Here is a 16790-nt window from a genome sequence, read left to right on the forward strand (position 1 = left end):
AGACCCTGCCCCAGCCCCGCTGCCCTTCTCTGGACACGCTCCAGTCCCTCAAGGCCCTTCTTGTCCCGAGGGGCCCAAACCTGAGCCCAGCACTCGAGGTGGGGCCTCCCCAGGGCCGAGCACAGGGGCCCCATCCCTGCCCGGCTCCTGCTGGCCACACCAGGGCTGACACAAGCCCGGGGGCTGGTGGCCTCCTTGGCCACCTGGGCACTGCTGGCTCATGCCCAGCCGGCTGTCAGCCAGCACCGCCAGGGCCTTCTCCGCCGGGCACTTCCCAGCCCCTCTGCCCCAGGCCTGGGGCGCTGCCTGGGGTTGGTGCGACCCAAGGGCAGGACCCGGCACTTGGCCTTGTGAAACCTCACACAACTGGCCTCAGTTTATCGATCCAGCCTGCCCAGGTCCCTCTGCAGAGCCCTCCTGCCCTCGAGCAGATCGACACTCCCACCCAACTTGGTGTCACCTGCAACTCACTGAGGGTGCCCTCGATCCCCTCGTCCAGATCATGGATAAAGACATTAAACAAGACTGGCCCCAACACTGAGCCCTGGGGAACCCCATTCGTGACCAGCCGCCAGCTGGGGTTAGCTCCATCACCACAACTCTCTGGGCTCAGCCATCCAGCCAGTTTTTTACCCGGCAAAGGGTCCACCCGTCCGAGCCATGAGCCGCCAGCTTCTCCAAAAGGATGCTCTGGGAGACAGCGTCACAGGCTTTGCTAAAGCCCGGGCAGACACACCCACAGCCTTTCCCTCCCCCACCAGGTGGATCACCCTGTCATAGAAGATCAGGTTGGTCAGGCAGGACCTGCCTTTCACAAAGCCGTGCTGTCTGGGCCCGATCCCCTGGCTGTCCCACACAGATCGTGGTGGCATCGGTGCAAGCGTGGAAGGGCACTTGCTGGGCGCACGCAGCAAGCGCAGGTGGGCTCCCCACGGCGGGGCTCTCTGACCTCTCCCTCGAGCGGGTAATGCCGCATGGGTGTTTGCACACCAGGCTGCTCGGCCACAGCGGGGGAACTTTGAGCTCCTCAACCTGCTGGGTGGAAACACGCAACTCCTTGCTCCGCGGGAGCCTGGCTGTTGCTATTAGTCACGGGTACCGGCAGAAACGGTGGCCGTGAAGGATGGGGATGGGAATCGCTCCCAGTATAAAGGTTCAGGGGACAAAAGAAAGCGGTGACACAGACTTGCGGGTTTGCGCACACACACCACGCGGCCTCACCTCCGTGTGTGCATGCACGCAGACACGCAGCAGTGCAACGAGAAAGCCTCCGAGCTCCCAGTGCAGAAAGCCAAAGTTTCTCTTGGCTGTTCCCGATTACAACCTGTACCGACAGAGAAGGAAGGCCCTTGCACAGCTCCCGGTCTTAGTGCTCTCCCTTTTTCACATAACTCCCACTTCAGATGAGAGAGAAAATCCTCTCAGTTACCTGGTTTATCTTTTTCTCATCCATTAAGCACAGAAGGGTAACCGGTTGCTCTCTCTCCTGTTCCTGGTAATCGAAGGGAATTGTCCGCCAGTAATTTACATGCTGCCGGTTCAAGACTCTGAGCCCTGTACAAGAGGAATCTCCTCGCCCTCACCCCCTTGGCCAAGGAGGAGCTTGTGTCTGTCCTTTGCTGCTGCTGCCAAGAGCGGCACCGAGGGATCATCGAATCACAGAATGGTTTGGGTTGGCAGGGACCGCTAAAGGCCACCCAGCCCAACCCCCTGCCGTGAGCAGGGACACCTTCAGCCAGAGCAGGTTGCTCAGAGCCCCGTCCAGCCTGGCCTTGGGTATTCCCAGGGATGGGGCATCGACCACCTCTCGGGGCAGCCTGGGCCAGGCTTTCACCACCCACAGCATGAACAATTTCTTCTGTACATCTAGTCTGAATCTATCTGACGCAGGGTGCTGCTGCACCCCCGAACACACCGCCCCAACACCCCATGAGTGAGGGAATGAGAGACCGAGGAGCTCTGATGGGCGAGTGGGTGCTCCCTTGGCCCTGCCCTCGCCCTCCCTCCTCTCTTCCCATCCCCACAAGATGCCTGCAGGACCCTTCCCTGGCACAACATCCCAGCCACCGCCACGCTGGAGCTGCTCCAGCCTCCTCCGGCTGGCGTGGCCGCAGCAGCATCACAGCTATGCTCAGGGTGCTGAAGCGTCACAGGGAGGGTGGGCAAGCTTTCACCTACCTTTTGTAAGGGAAAAATGCCTTAAGCCCAGAACCCTGTAGCGCTGCTAGCTCTTACCTCACAGCCGTGGCAGTCTCCTGGTGCAGCCGTGCTCCTGCTGCGGCAAGGGCACCGCTTCCGACAGCCCAGCCGGCAATGGCAGCGCTCGGGAGGCTGCTGTAGATCCGAGCAAGCTCCGGCTGCTTCACCTGATGCCGGAGGCTTCGACAGCTCCCTAGTGCAACTTCAGGGGTCGGATGCCACAACAGCTTCACCAGTTCTGCTGCCCACCCTGAGCCTCCCGCTTTATGAACCACCTTTTACCCGGGCTCTGCTGCCCGTCCGAAGTACGACACACCACTGCTGCCGCACCCGCTGACCAAAGGTGCCGGAGTTTGCCATAAAGTTTGTGGCTTACTGCTACAAAACTGAAAATATGAACTACGTAATATCAACACAGGCTTTTAAAATGGATTCAGGACTGTTAGATCTCAAAAACATCTGTCAGTTTGTCATCTTTGAAATAAAATGATCTTAGTGGTTTTTCACAGCTGCTCTAGAAGATTTGAGACTTCAAATTATGGGTTCAAAGCACACAAAAAATGAGCCTTGATAAACTGTATGTCAATACTTTGTTTTAATGTTATACTGTACTTAAATAAGGCCAAATGTAAAATTATACATCTAGGACATAAAATGGCAGAGTAGGTTCAGAGAATAGCGCTCTATCTCCAAAAGCAGTGGCTACAAAAAAGGATTACAGGCCACAGTGGACAGTGCAATTCACTGGAAGCCGAGCTCACCTGATCCTCCAACACATATACATGGAAATGTGCTAGTGTTTAAGTAGAGAAACAAAAACAGAACAAGGGCTGGAAACAGAACATCGTGTAAGAGGGAAAAAAATGGAAATAAACCACAAGTACGAAACAGGAAGGAAGACTGGCCTTTCAAACAAGCCACTATTTGAGAAACTGGGCTTTTATAACCTCTAGAATTCAAGAGCGAGTGCCTTTATGGAGGGTAACCTTTCCCCAGTACAAATTACTGGGCTCAGGAGAGAAGGAAGGTGGTGACATTTAATGATTAGTAATGATATGGGAGGTGAAACAGGCTGATTTAACGTTTTCTGACCTTGAGTTCCATAAAAAGTCACCTTTGATGTATGTTTGCAATAAATACTGTCAACCTAAGCATATTTCTCCTTTTCCTTTGTGTTCATCTAGATTTTATTTAATACATCTAAGAAGCCGATCTAGATCAGCAACCCTTGATTCTAGGAGAAAGGATCTATATTTTCTTGGAGGTTCTGGAGACCATGAAGCTTTTACAGAAAACTTCCCCAGCTGGAAGAAGACCTGTGATTTGTTTGCAGTTATCACAGACATTCCGCAGCCGGACAGACAAGCCTCCTGGCAAGGATAGAGGAGTATAAAAACATTGCTGATCACATCAGTCTCTGCTCCGATCCAGGGCGAGGTGGTTTCCGCAGCGAAGTGGTCTGTAACGTTCCACAAACCTGCTCTCCAGAAGACACCAGCCCTGCTGCACCACCCACCTGAGGCAGCCACACCCGCCTAGTCCCTCAGGGTCTGCTTAGGGACCCTCCTCCTCCCGGAAAATTGACCATTAACCTCCACTTTTTGCTTCCCTAACTTTAGTGCTTCTCAGTACCTCCAAAGACCTTTTTTCCAATCCCACGGTACCTTCATATCTTTAATAGCCTTTGACAAATTATCCATTTGAAGACTTTTTGAAAATCCAAATACGTGAAATCCACTCAATTCCCTTTATCCGAGGTCCTCTGCAGAGGACTGCCACTGCCGAAGCAGCCCGGTCACCGAGCGAGGCAGATTTCATTGAGAGGGGCTGGAAACCCTAAGGAATCACGACTGCCATTTACAAGAGCTGTTATCAAATAGGGTGGGGCTGGGCTCCTGAGCGTTTCCACGCAGGAAACAATAGCGAAGCATTTTGCTTTGCTCTATAACCTACTGCAATGGGCACGTCCGGCAGTTACGTGCAGCTAATCAAAACCCAGCACGTTATCCTCTTGCTGGGAGTATTGCTTTTTGAGACGTTTCAAACAGAGTGGTTTATAAGGACGACCAGACGTAGAGCAGCGCACAAGACATTAACCCGACAGCCAAAGAGCATGCGGTAGCTGACCGATGCCCAGGGACAGGGGGCCTCGAGCCCCAGCGGCCAGCGTTACCAGTGCACATCCCTCTCCCTTCTCCCCTGGGGAAAGAGCACGAGGGCAGCTCACAAGCGCGTCGCCTTTGAGCCACGTGAGCGTCTCCGGTGTACCGCACCTCAGACACGAGGTGTCTCGGCACCTCTGAGCCCCAGAGCCTTTTGGCAGCTGCAAGAAGAAGAGACAATTTCCACCAGAAGCAGACCCACTAAATTAGCCAGCGGCGTTTAAGCCCCACTGTTAAACTCTGCAGAGGCAATAGGCAACCTGGGCTAGGAAACAGGCAGTTTTGAAAGCTTATCGGTTTTTGGTTTCCACTGTAATTCACGTATTTTTCAAGCTTTTTCAGTAGAGCTGTCCATAGCAGCAGCAGCAGATAAAGGGATATGATTTTTGACAGGTCACTGCTCCCTCCAGGGTTTTGAGCTGCAGCAACAAAAGAGACCCAAAGCCCTTGCTGCCTGAGAAAGTGTTCGTGGGGAAAAGAAGGGAACAGTCAATAAATACCTCATTAATTGTCAAACAAGATAAAACTTCTGGCCACGTATACCTGATGCTCCAGAAACACCTTTGTGACCTGCACACCGCTGCTCTTAGCACGACTCTTCACAAAGATATGACAAAATTTATTTTCACGTGCAAATGCAAACCTTTTACGCATTATCATTGCAAAAATTTCTGGGAGGAAATATATTCAGTGCCAAACCCGAATCTCTTCCCAAGTCAGTCATACCACTGCTGGCAGGGAACAAAAAGGTCACCATGATTTCTTACGGGAAGCAAGCGATGCAGAACCGTGCTCCATTTTAAATTCAGCAATTTCTGCCTTTCTCAGAGAGTGACACCTATTGTCTCGGTCTTTTGAACTCAGGTAAATCTATGAAGTGTCACTTTGCTAGGAACAGGATCTAATGCACATTCTAACTTAACGTGATGTGTAAATAAAATAACGTAACAGGGAAGAACAAGGAGGCAGTCCATCGGCAGTTTTCCCCATTTAGACCCTACTGCTACACCACTCTTCCATAGTAACGAGAAATTGTACTTTCTTAACAGCCAGGGCACGGCTACATTGCACTGTATGCAATAGATACAATTGTATATATATTTATTTTTATATATATGTAAAAATACAACATGTACGACAATGCTGGCTAGCATGTGTCAGCCACATCATCTTCTATGCAGACAGAGCAGAGTATTTCCCCCCTCTTCACTGTACTGAAGTAAATATCAGCTGTATTAGTAAATCCCACTGATGCCATTACACATCCTCCGTGACCCGGCAGCTCTCCGAAGGGCTGAGCCCAGGCCTGACTGCAGCAGCCATGTCCGGGAGGCGCCGGTGGCAACGCAGGGCCGGCCCCGCTGCCCTGACGGCTGCAAATCCCCCAACTCCGGCGCGCATCGCCAGCTCGCCCAAGGGAACCAGCTACGGCTCCGCAGCCCCAGCCGCCTGCTGCGCTCTGCAGCAGCTTGTAGCCGCAGGACTTGCCAGCTGAGCCGGGGCGATCGACAGAACTCACGTGCCCCCAGCTTCCCTTTCAGGGCGGCAACTTCCACACACCTGGGGTCACCTCTCCCCTGGGATGCTCGCCTTGGCTGACCACAAGGAAGGCACGCTAACGTAAGCACGATAAGGCCCCTGACTTATTTTTTTGTCAGCCCTGCCAGCAGGGGCATGAACACTCTGTGAATCCCTACAAATGCCTCCTTATCCCGTTTTTGCTGATCTGCTGAAGGGCTTAAAGAAGCCTCTCCAGTCCTCTAACACAAGAAAGTTGATCTGAAGTAATCCGCAGTCCTTCATCTCTCTGTGGCTTCACATATTTGTCACCTGGAGAGACTCGCAGCGCACAGAGCCCCTTTCTGTGAGCCACCGGAGTGGGACGCGCGTTTCCTCTTCAGCTGTCAGCGGCCGCGGCACCGCTCGTTGGCACGAACCCACCTTCGCTGGTGTCACGCCGAACTCCCCCGAGCTGCAGGGAGGAGCGGCTGCGGAGGTGACACACGCCACGTTCTGCCGCCTCTCCCGCGAAGGCAGCGATTTCTCGCCGCTCGGGGCGGCGGCTGCCGTGGCCGAGCGTGACGCAGCCCGTCTGTCACGGTGGCAGCAGCCGTGCCGCCGAGGACGCCTGAGCTCAGCAACGGCGCAAGGACACCCTAAGCGCTGCAGTGTTTGCTGGAGGACGGTACCGGCAGCGGTAGCTTTTGCTGGCACGCTTATTTCAGTTAAGAACGGTGATGTTTCGCGTCCTGTGCAACAGGGTTGTGTCACCGAAAGGATCCGTCTCAGATATTTCAAAATCAAGGCTTTAACGGGAAGGGTTTGCGTTTGATGGGTCCAGAGCCAGGGGAAAATGATCAAGTTCTACCCTGAAATAACACCGCAGCGAAGGAAAACTTGAAATGATTTCTCCCAGGAAAAATGATTCACATCAAATACACTCTCTCCTTTATCAAATATAAACTAAGAAGAGTTTTTTACTGCCTCTTCATTTTTTTTCCCCATCATACAGTTTGTAATTCCTTAAAAAAAGGGAGAGCCTCTGGAGCCTGTGGGTTCCAGCAATCGTATCCAGAAAACCGACACCTAAAAAAGAGCATGATTCACACAGAATTACTCTACAGCAGCCAGGAAACTCCCACCTGGACACAGCTTACACCCTGGAGGAGGATGCAGGGAGAGAGGCACAGAATGCACAGAAATAGCAGGAAAGAGCACAATTTGCATTTTTTGTATTACTGACCCAGCACAGCTGCAGGGATGCAGGTGAAGAGAGGTAGAGGGAGTTTCAGAAACACTCACTGATTTTTTAAACGTAATTAAAGCAAATCACAATTGCCTTGTGGGGCACATGTAGGGAGCTCTAGCAGCAGGTTCTGTAGAATTCCCGACTCGGAGGCTGCACTACAAATTTTGTCTGCATTTTTCACATCTCACAAAGCTATAAGGAAACACTGTAATAATTGAGCTCCTGTCAAACACAGAACATAAGACTGACTGGAATTCTTATTTGATTTAAAAATGCTCTCCTCTTGGTTTTAAAGTTTCAGTGGTGGAAATTCCATCACCAGTTTTGATTTCGGTGATCTAACAATTATTTACTTACATTCACCTTTAGAACCATATTTCTTATTTTTATTCTGAATTTGCCTAGCTTCAACTTCTGGTCTGTGTCTTTTGTTAAGCCCATCTGCTAAGGCTCCCTGGGATTATATTTAATTTCTCTAGGATAGATATTTTTAGAAATATCAAATCATTCCTTCACCTCTGTGTGTTACACTTACATCACTTGAGCCTTTGGTTGTAAAGCTATGCGTCTTCCCACATCTATTTGCAGCCCTTTCATCACTTTCATTGCCCTTCTCAAAGCCTCTGGTCTCTCACCATTCGCCTTGACTGCAGGTGCTGTAACTACAGAGTTTTCTGACATGGATCCTGCCGCCACCACGCACGAGGGCTAAACTCGCCTCTCGGCGCTCTCAGATCCCGCCAGCATCCTCGGTTACAAAATCACCCCGAAAACACGTATTCAGCCAGCTGCGTCCTCCAAAACTGCTCTGGAGTCATTCTGCCCTTCGGGTCTCCTTCGTTCTGCCAATGTTTTTCTCATTTGCCTACCTAGCCCGTCAGAGTGATTTTATATGTTCTCCTCCTGGCCATGACAACGAAGGCCAATGGCTCAGGAGCTTGGCTTGACCACTGCAGGACTCCGCTTGACAACCCACCCTGTTCAGCAACCTTCTTCCTGCAGATATAGTGAGGACAACGAGCTAAACAATTTTTTTTCCAATCTGCTGTATATGTGCTGTATTAATTATTGTTTTCTAAATTATTCAATGCTCATAAATGCATTATGCCAACAATATCACTTTATTAATAAAAATTAATCTCACAATAAAGATACAAGTTGAGCCTGACTACACCAAATTGCCAAAAGCCTACGCTTGATTGGCATGAGTTACCTTTTTATTGACTGATCAACAAAACAGCTTATCTACTGCTCAATTATTTTATTCACCATCAAAGTTGTGTTGGTAAACAGGACGTGTCAGAGATTGCCCTGCCTGACTTCATCCCCCGCCACCTGGGAAAAAAGAAGTGAGATCATCTGAATTTTCTTCCAGTGCCCTGGGAACTTTCCAGTGCTCCAAGAAATATCAACGATCTGCAGCCAGTATCCAAATTAAGAAATTCTTTCAAAATGTAGCTTGGACTGAAAACGTAGACGGTGCAATTCGACATCCTTCCGGATTATCTCTGCAAGGTAAGTATGCATTACCTCTGGAAGGCAAGTGCCATGCCATCAGCTCAGGGCACAGCTGCTGCCCCCCCGCCAAACTGCAACCTGAAAACTATTCTCCAATAGCTTTTAAACCATTAGTTTACCTCCTTTGCCACCAATTTTTGCCTTTTCTCCTTCCCTTGACAAGTGTAGCTGGTTTTTATTTCCCTTCCAAGCCTGGTTTTCCCTGGAACATTTGGCCAAATACTCTTAAGCTGTTCCTAGTTATTAATATTTTTACATTCACATAATTTACTCAGCTGAAGTTGATTTTAGCGTTGCGAGACAGTCTCCTCTAAAGCATTTGTTAGATGCTGATGTGCACCTCATTTACATGAAAAAAATGTAATCAGGTCACGATCACTGACACCTAAGTAGACTCACTGTGGCCCTGAGCAATTCCTCTTTATAAGTTGAGTTTTATCAAAGAATCTCCGCTGGCTATGTCACTTTTCACACTTAAAAACTCAGGGGGGCGGGAGGAGGGTTTGTATGCTCTTTTTTATGGTAATTTTTTTTTTATTTCAGTGGTATCACTAACACAGAAACCCCCAAAGGTCTTATATCACTTACATAAAAAACCCAGGAGGTCTTTTTAGTCCTACGCTCGTATTATTCTCCTGTGATTTAGTGTTTGATATAGATCACCCACTGACATCACTCTTACACCAGGCCATTATCTGTTGTTCCGCAGTCGCCCCTCTAGCACCAGGCACTATTTCCCAACACCTCGGCTTCTTGGGGCACACCTTTCTTTTAATGAAAGCGGCGGCACAGAGCAGATGTCTCCGAGCTGCCTTGCTGCTGCCAAGAGCGCCTGGGCAGGGGTCCCGGTGACTGCAGAAGGTGCCGTGCCCCCACCCACGCGTCCCCAGGGCCGGGCGCTCCTGCCAGGCTGCCCCAGCACCCTCCTGCCCCCCTCCTCACAGCCAGCATCTCCCCCGCTGGCTGCTGCGGCAGGCAACGGCCTCAGGAAAAGGGCAATGCCGTGTTTGTAAGCTGACCTACGGCCTCTTCCTAACGGGAAGCAAAAAGCAAGCCTGGAGGAACTTCTCTACCAGCACCTTCCATGGGTCCCGTATTACAAATACGAAATCCAAAAGTAAGCCACCCACTCCTGCCTTTACTGTCCTTCGTCGAGCTGAGGACCGAGACTTTTTCGATCCACTACCAAATCGGTGAGTCCTAGCAAAAGACAGAAGTCATCCATCAAACTCTGCAATCTCTGTCAGAAGTAAAACTTCGGCTTGTGATTTTGGGACCGGTTTCCACAGCCTTCCTTCACGCCGGCAGTCACACCACCACTGCTCCGATCATTTACATACACTGTACCTATGCAATTACATAGTCTTTTAGTTTTTATAGAAGCATTACATTGTAAGCTACTCATTTTCTCTTGTGCATGTTAGTGCACTCTAACACAGAAGCAGCACAGAGGAAAATCTAGAAAGAAAAATGTGAACGGATTCATGATCTGGTAAGGTTTTAAACAGGAAATTGTTTTCCATGAGGCTGAGCAGCACCCTTACTGCCGAAGTGACAGCTCCACGAAACATCCCTGCCAAGGCATGGAGGCAATTCCGTGGACAATGTACAACCTTGTCCTTGCGGGTCTGAGAAGCCGCTCACTGAGGAGAGCACAGACTTCAGCTCCGAACTGAACAGCAGCATAACAGACTGGGTGTTTTATTTTGTTGTTTTGGTTTTTTTTTAAAGTTGAGTGCAATTTCACAGAGAAAATCAGAACAATTATATTTCATTAAGTCAGATCAACTCCCCTCACCGCACACGACTAAAGCAAGCATTGTAGAAGTCGGTAAATACTCAGTGACGCAAGGACCACAAAAGCCAGTCATTCATTCAGCTAAGCCAAAATTGGTAAAGCTCAGAACCAGGCTGTTAATGAGTCCTGCATCACAGCTACTCTTCCACGTCACGTTACGGATCTTCTGTGCTTTTCACAGAAGAAAGCCACAGGAGTGTTTTACCACACTACGAAAAGCTCCATGAGTCTCTCGTTTCCAACACTTTGACCAGCTAGCCTCCAGCTTCTTCTTAACGGCTGCCACAGCTGTTAAAGGGAGCGCAGAGGAGAGCCAGGCAACCGACACCACGCGGCATCAGGAAGGGCCAAAGCAGCACATCCTAACAGTGAACTGCCAGAGGCTTTAACACATTCAGATTCGAATACCTTTGTTCTCCATTCAGGAATTGTGACAGAGAACACAGTTCACGAGGAATCTGGTATTTATGATGTCAAAAGATGACCAGGGGAGCATCGATTCTGCTTACTGCAAATTACTCAATACCCATGAAAATGGGAGTCCTCCATTTCACATGAAGTACATCCTTTTGCTTTGCTCCTCTCTTCTCGCTCTTCTCTATAGCACGTGCTTGAATTTAGACATAGGAGAAGGCTGAGACTTTTTCTCAGCTGTAGAACATTAAAACAGATCCATTTAGAAGCTTAGTTTATCATACATATTCTGTAACAGCATTTGTTTGGGTCTTTTTGGTCTCAGGTTTTACTGCTGACGTGAATACTGGCAAACTGGGGAAGCAGCCCGATCTCAAACCGGTTCAAACCAACACCGGTACAACAGTATTTCGTTACAATCATTCCATCGGTTCAACAACAAGGTCAGGATGAAAGGGTAACAACAACGCACTGAGCAGAGACGCGCAGCAAACCTCTCAGCGAGGCAGATGAGAACGTAAAGCCAACGCTGCCAGGCAGCAGCAACAAGCCAAACCCCGCTACTGCTAATATTGGGCAATGTTAACTTGCAAGTAAATACGTTTAACGTTGGTTTGTTTATATAATTTAAATCTACGATAAATATGAAAACAGAGTCTGATCCAATACGGAGACGTGCAAAAGAGCGACGAGCGCTTTGACGTGCTGATAGGTGCAAGAAGAACACACAGTCAGACCTTGGTCTAACTGCACGCAAACGCGCGCTCTCTCTCCTTCCTTGTTAACAAAGCAATACGTTTCAAGCAGTTTTTCAGAGCAACGCTTATAACAGTTACAGGACCGCAACTTCATAATTCGAACCTAAGGGCTCCATTCCGCTAGCCCGTGCCAAAGTCAAACGCAGCCACAAACACCCTGCTCTGGATCCGCGATTAAGTGAAAAACAGACCGAAACAGATACTCACACTATATGTGCAAGATCAAGTGGCTTCTCTGGCTGCTCAGGAAATACGGGACGAGGCGGTTCTCTGCTTGGTACGCAGCCCAGCGATTTACTAATTGCATGGCTCAGCTTCTTCGCAGGCGATTTCTGTGTTTGAAAAGAATGACAAAAATGAGCTGACCGTTACGAAGAGCAGGGCAATACGTGCCATCAGATAAGGAGAAGTGTAAAAAAATGCACAGCGCTGGAATATTCAGAAACGTCCAGTTACATTATGCCATGCCTGAGAAATGAGCGCAGACACTACCTAGGTGAACAAGTTTTGGGGTTTTTTTTTGTACTCCAGACTGAAAAATGAAAGTCATTTAACACAAGTGAGATCAGGAAATAAACCAATTATCTGGTGCTTCCACCAGGAATTAAATCAAGGGGTAATCATACCCAATTAAGGGATTTCTTATACTTACTCACGACGCCTCCTGGACACAGGCGTTGTGTTTCGGGGGGAGGGCAGGGGAAGAACGAAGGGCCTGGCACATGAGCAGGTAAATAACCTGCACGCAGGCTTTCCAACCGCCAGCACCCCCTTCATGTCCCATCTACGGAATCCATGCGGAGCTGGCGCCCTGCGCCCTCCCTCCGTCCTCAGCAACGACATCGCTTTTGAAAGACAAGTTTTGAATTTTTTGTTCATTATGGGCAAAGCCAAGGGGAAACACAGTGCTAAGACAGGTATGAACGACCGGTTTCTTTACTTCCTCTGACACATTCACTTGGTTGTGCTAACTGATCTCGCAGGAACAGCTATCCTGGGATCATCCAAGGAAGACCGAAGGGCTGGCGGCAAGCGTTGCCAAACACACAAGAATGAATAGCTGGCCGGAGTCATGCGCTTAAAATGCGTTCTAAGTCCAATGTTGACTTACAAAATTAAGCCTTAAAATGTAATTACACCCACCGAACTCACGCCAGTGATGTGGGAGGCCAGATAATGCTTTTATGAGAGCTCAGAAGGAACCCATCAGCTCTGTTTTTCTGATCTAACTCACTAACAGTCCATGTACGTGTAACCTAGTGGCTAATTACTCCGATGTAATTTTTTTACTACTCCTGTAAGACATTCCAAAGCGGAATTAGGACCAATTCTCAAGGCACATGCAACTAAAATTCAGATTAACAGATTTATATAGGAGGCAAGGCTACCCAGGACAGGAGTTGCACATATAGTTGCAGCTAATATAAATTAGTAACTAGCAATTACTAACAATTACTAATATTTACTAACAATGAAATAAACAATTAGAAATTAGTAAACCAGTGAGAATCTTCAACTCTGAGCCTCTTAGCTTTAGCGATATAAAACAGGCAATAAAGGCTTTTCTGAGTGGAGAACCTATGCGTGAGGAATTGCTCCCTCTCTGGATTGACATGGTTTGTAGTACGCTGGGATGCATTTTCAGTATAAAGTAAAATACTAATATCAACTGGAAAACAATGAAAAGAGAAAAATTCCATTCAAATTAGAAAAGGAGGATGAGCTGGATGCCTGTGAGAACATATTAGGATAGCTGGTTCTTAGCTGAAGATTTATTATCCTCCTTCAATTACCTTACAACTCAATTTCAACGTTAACCGAGAACTCTAAAAACCATGATGGAGGCTGCCTCTGAATTCGTGATGAATGTAGTCTTGGGGAAGAGCAGAATTACTTGTGATCGTATTCTTCCCTGGAGCACACGTAGAGAAGATTCAAGTGGTGGCCTCAGTGAAATTCCATCGGCACCTAACACTGCTTCCCAACGCGTACTCTGGCCTGGTTGCCGCGTTAAGACTGTACTGCTTCACAATTTAATCTAATTATTCAATAGGTTTAAACCAATTATTCAATACGTTGTAGCCTAATTCCTTTCAGATTCTGGAATTTTTATTCATCAGCCCACAGATCCGACCTGTGAAGCAGCAGAATGCATGAAGGCCACGGAGAGCAAGTCATCTAACCACCCTCAATACCAGGTGACGTGGGCAATTGATCTTCCCAAGGCATTATCTTTGGCTCTTGCAGACAGAAAGTCTTGGCCCTACCAAAGCGCCCCTGCAACAATCTTGTGACGAGTATAAGATTCTTGTCTCCTCTCACCAAGAAAGGCTTCAGTAGGAAGGATGTCAAGATAATTAACTGCCTCGGGTGAGTCTCCTATAGGGTGCTCTGTAAAACAGCATGTTCAGAAGCACTTCAGCTTACTAATTCACTAAATAGTAAGTGCTAAAAAGACTTACTGATGGTAAGCTGATGGGCGTCTTTTTTCTTTTACTTTTTTTTTTAATGTGTTGAGAAAACCTGGTAGATTGCAACAGTGGATGATCCTTGCAAACAGTGTTGAAGTGCTTGGCACTCTCGCTACGACAGGTTCTAGAGATGGTCATCAGCCTTTATTTATTTTGAAATCCTATGAAAAACACAATCCAATCTCTGTGTTACTTCTCACTAAGTCCACAGTAACATGTAAATTATGCACACAAACATGATGATAGCCGAAGTAAAATTCTAGTTTTCCTAAATGAATTCTTCCACACGTTGAAAATTTCCACACCTCTTTGTCTCTCAGTTTGTTCCCCACTCCTCCTTTTAGAGTATTTCCTACTTTACTCTTTACCCTGTTCATCTCTTGTTTTCTGCACAGACCATCCATTCTCAGCATGCCTTTTCTGCGACCTTTTGCAGTATTTCTAGGCTATTTTAAAGGGTTTTTTTTCCATTGTGGTAACAAGCACTACATCCTATTGTGCTACCCCCCCATTTATTTTGTCAAACAAACGCAGTGCTGTCTAGAATGCTGTACAATCGAGCCACTAGTGCAGCTTCACTTTCCAAAAATTATAGGGGAAAGATAATTTCCATTGATCCCAACTTTTTGATGATGCTTCTCAGTGCAGCTGACAGTGAAAAGAGCACAGCAGCCGGAACGGGCATGCTATTTCACAGGCAAGTATACCTCTTATGGGCGTCCCGTTTCCCTGAGAAGTAGCTTTTTTTTTTTCTCAATTAGCTGAGTTCTACTTGAGAAATTTCTAATCAGAACCACCTCTCTCTCATCGATTGTCGCTAATCTTGGCCTCCTGCCTGTTTGACGTCGCCCATGAGCACCTCTGCAGTCTGCAAACATGGAACACTCTCCCCTTCGAAAAAGCAGAAGGCACAAACAGAAAGCCCCGGAGAACATAACCCTCTCGCCCAGCACCACCACTGCAAACCCCCAGACAGCACAGTCCCTTCCCCATCACGGACACCGCCGCTGCAGACCTCCCCAGGTAACGCCCCTACTTGCCCATCACTGGCACTACTGCATTTTTACCACCTTCTTCCTCCCCAGCTGTTCATCTTGGTTCTTCTCGACTTCAATCTATGTTTGTACTGGGGGCAAACTACGTTTTAGGAAGTATCTGTAAGTTATGTTACAGCAGGACCTCGGCCGGCTCGGATCTCGGATGTACTGCTGCCAAATCCCCAGGATTAATAAATCTCAACTCCAAAGAAGCAGTTACAACTAATAAAGAATTTCAGACTTTGAAAAATGTTTCACACTTCCTAAAGTCCAGTTTATGGTCTTATTTATCTTCAGGTTTAGATGGGAAAAGAGTCTGGTGTGCCTTTATTTTCAAAGGCTTTCAACCACTTAACATTCCCTTCTGCTACAGAAGCGTAACTGTAGAAACCAGACGATGACGTGCTGCTCTACCTCCGGCTTCATCCCCAGCTCCCCTGGGACAGGCTAGCAGGCAACCCATTTTCTTTTACTTCCGAAGTGGGCACGGTATGTGACTCGGCAGGACCTGCACTGCTGCGGCCATTGTACCAGTCTGATGGTAAGTGTGGTTGACGATCCAAAAAAAGTCAGGCGTAAATGAAATACGTGCTCTTTATCTGGCCACGACGTTTCAGCGACCTTCCCGGACCCAGGCGTTCACATTTTTGGTTTTCCTCCATACAGCAGTTTCTTCTTTCCCCTTTTACTGATCACCTTATCGCCAAGGCATTCACGAGAGGCTTCTTCTCTGCATTACTCCAAAGGGTTCACGAGGCGCAGGTATCAGTTTGGCTCCAGCAACATGCCAGTAGAACTTTGCAGCTCTGAGGCTGTTACCAAGGAACAACTGCAGCGCTTCCTCTTGCAGAATTCCTGCTTTTCAGCACAACGAATCTTTTTAAGTTTTATAGCCTTTCTGAGACTCCATCTTCAACAAACTCAGCCTTTGACATATTTAGACGTATCAGTGGAGGATACTTACCTTCTTCCCAAGTCTATCAATAAATATTCATAAGAGAGTTTCTGCTTCTTTCTCATCATGCACAGAATAATTAAACTACCTTGTGAGAAACGATTTCCACCAGTTACTGTTTGCGGAATCAACGGGGCTTCTACGTAGCCACAGCTCAGCACATGGTTACTAGACTTCCCAATGGATCCCCTTCTTTTTGAGCCGGTTATCCGAGATATGCACGTTCAGGTTTCCTGCCCTCTGAAACACCACCTAGTTCAGAGTCAGAGGCGACTACTGAATTACGTACGAATCCAGGTATTCCAGCACTGCTTCTGTAACACCACTCCCACCGCCACTTTCTAGATGATACCTTTTATTAGATTTTTCAACCGAACAAGCAGCTGAGGTCAGAACAGGTCAGACGACTGCTATAAAAGCCGCCTTCCTCCAGGCACGGCGCTGGCTGCCGCGCACGCTTTCTGCAGCTACTGCAGTGCTGAGCTGCAGAACTGCATTCCTCAGTGGTGCGAGTTCATAAGTAGCCGCAGTCAAACACAGTTTGCGTGATCCAAAACAGGGTCCACCTACCAGAAAGCACATCTGGCTTCTCCAGCTTCCAGAGAAAGCTCAAATAAAGTAAAATAAATACTTCTGAGAGGCTGGAATGTTTGTTCCCTTTGTAACATAGGAAGTTGAAGGAGACCCTGCTCTGTGCTGTACACTCTCCGGTGACCTGGCATTCCACTT

At 48.1% G+C, this 16790-nt stretch overlaps 1 protein-coding gene across 25 annotated transcripts in view; it reads right to left on the reverse strand.

The window, feature by feature from the left end:
* The window catches only part of DTNB (dystrobrevin beta), a 217377-nt gene that overhangs the window by 132813 nt on the left and 67774 nt on the right, over positions 1–16790 (reverse strand). For 24 of the 25 annotated variants that reach the window (XR_012659455.1, XM_075086363.1, XM_075086371.1 and 21 more), the window contains one exon: positions 11806–11930. Coding sequence is in view for 24 of the 25 variants with exons in the window: in XM_075086363.1 (XP_074942464.1) it covers positions 11806–11930 (125 nt within the window). In the remaining variant the exon portion in view is untranslated. Of the gene's footprint in view, positions 1–8208; positions 8619–11805; positions 11931–16790 lie in introns of those variants that run through there. The other variant, XM_075086375.1, reaches the window with a different exon arrangement.

Source organism: Phalacrocorax aristotelis, chromosome 3 (assembly GCF_949628215.1).
Source record: "Phalacrocorax aristotelis chromosome 3, bGulAri2.1, whole genome shotgun sequence".
Taxonomy (NCBI): domain Eukaryota; kingdom Metazoa; phylum Chordata; class Aves; order Suliformes; family Phalacrocoracidae; genus Phalacrocorax; species Phalacrocorax aristotelis.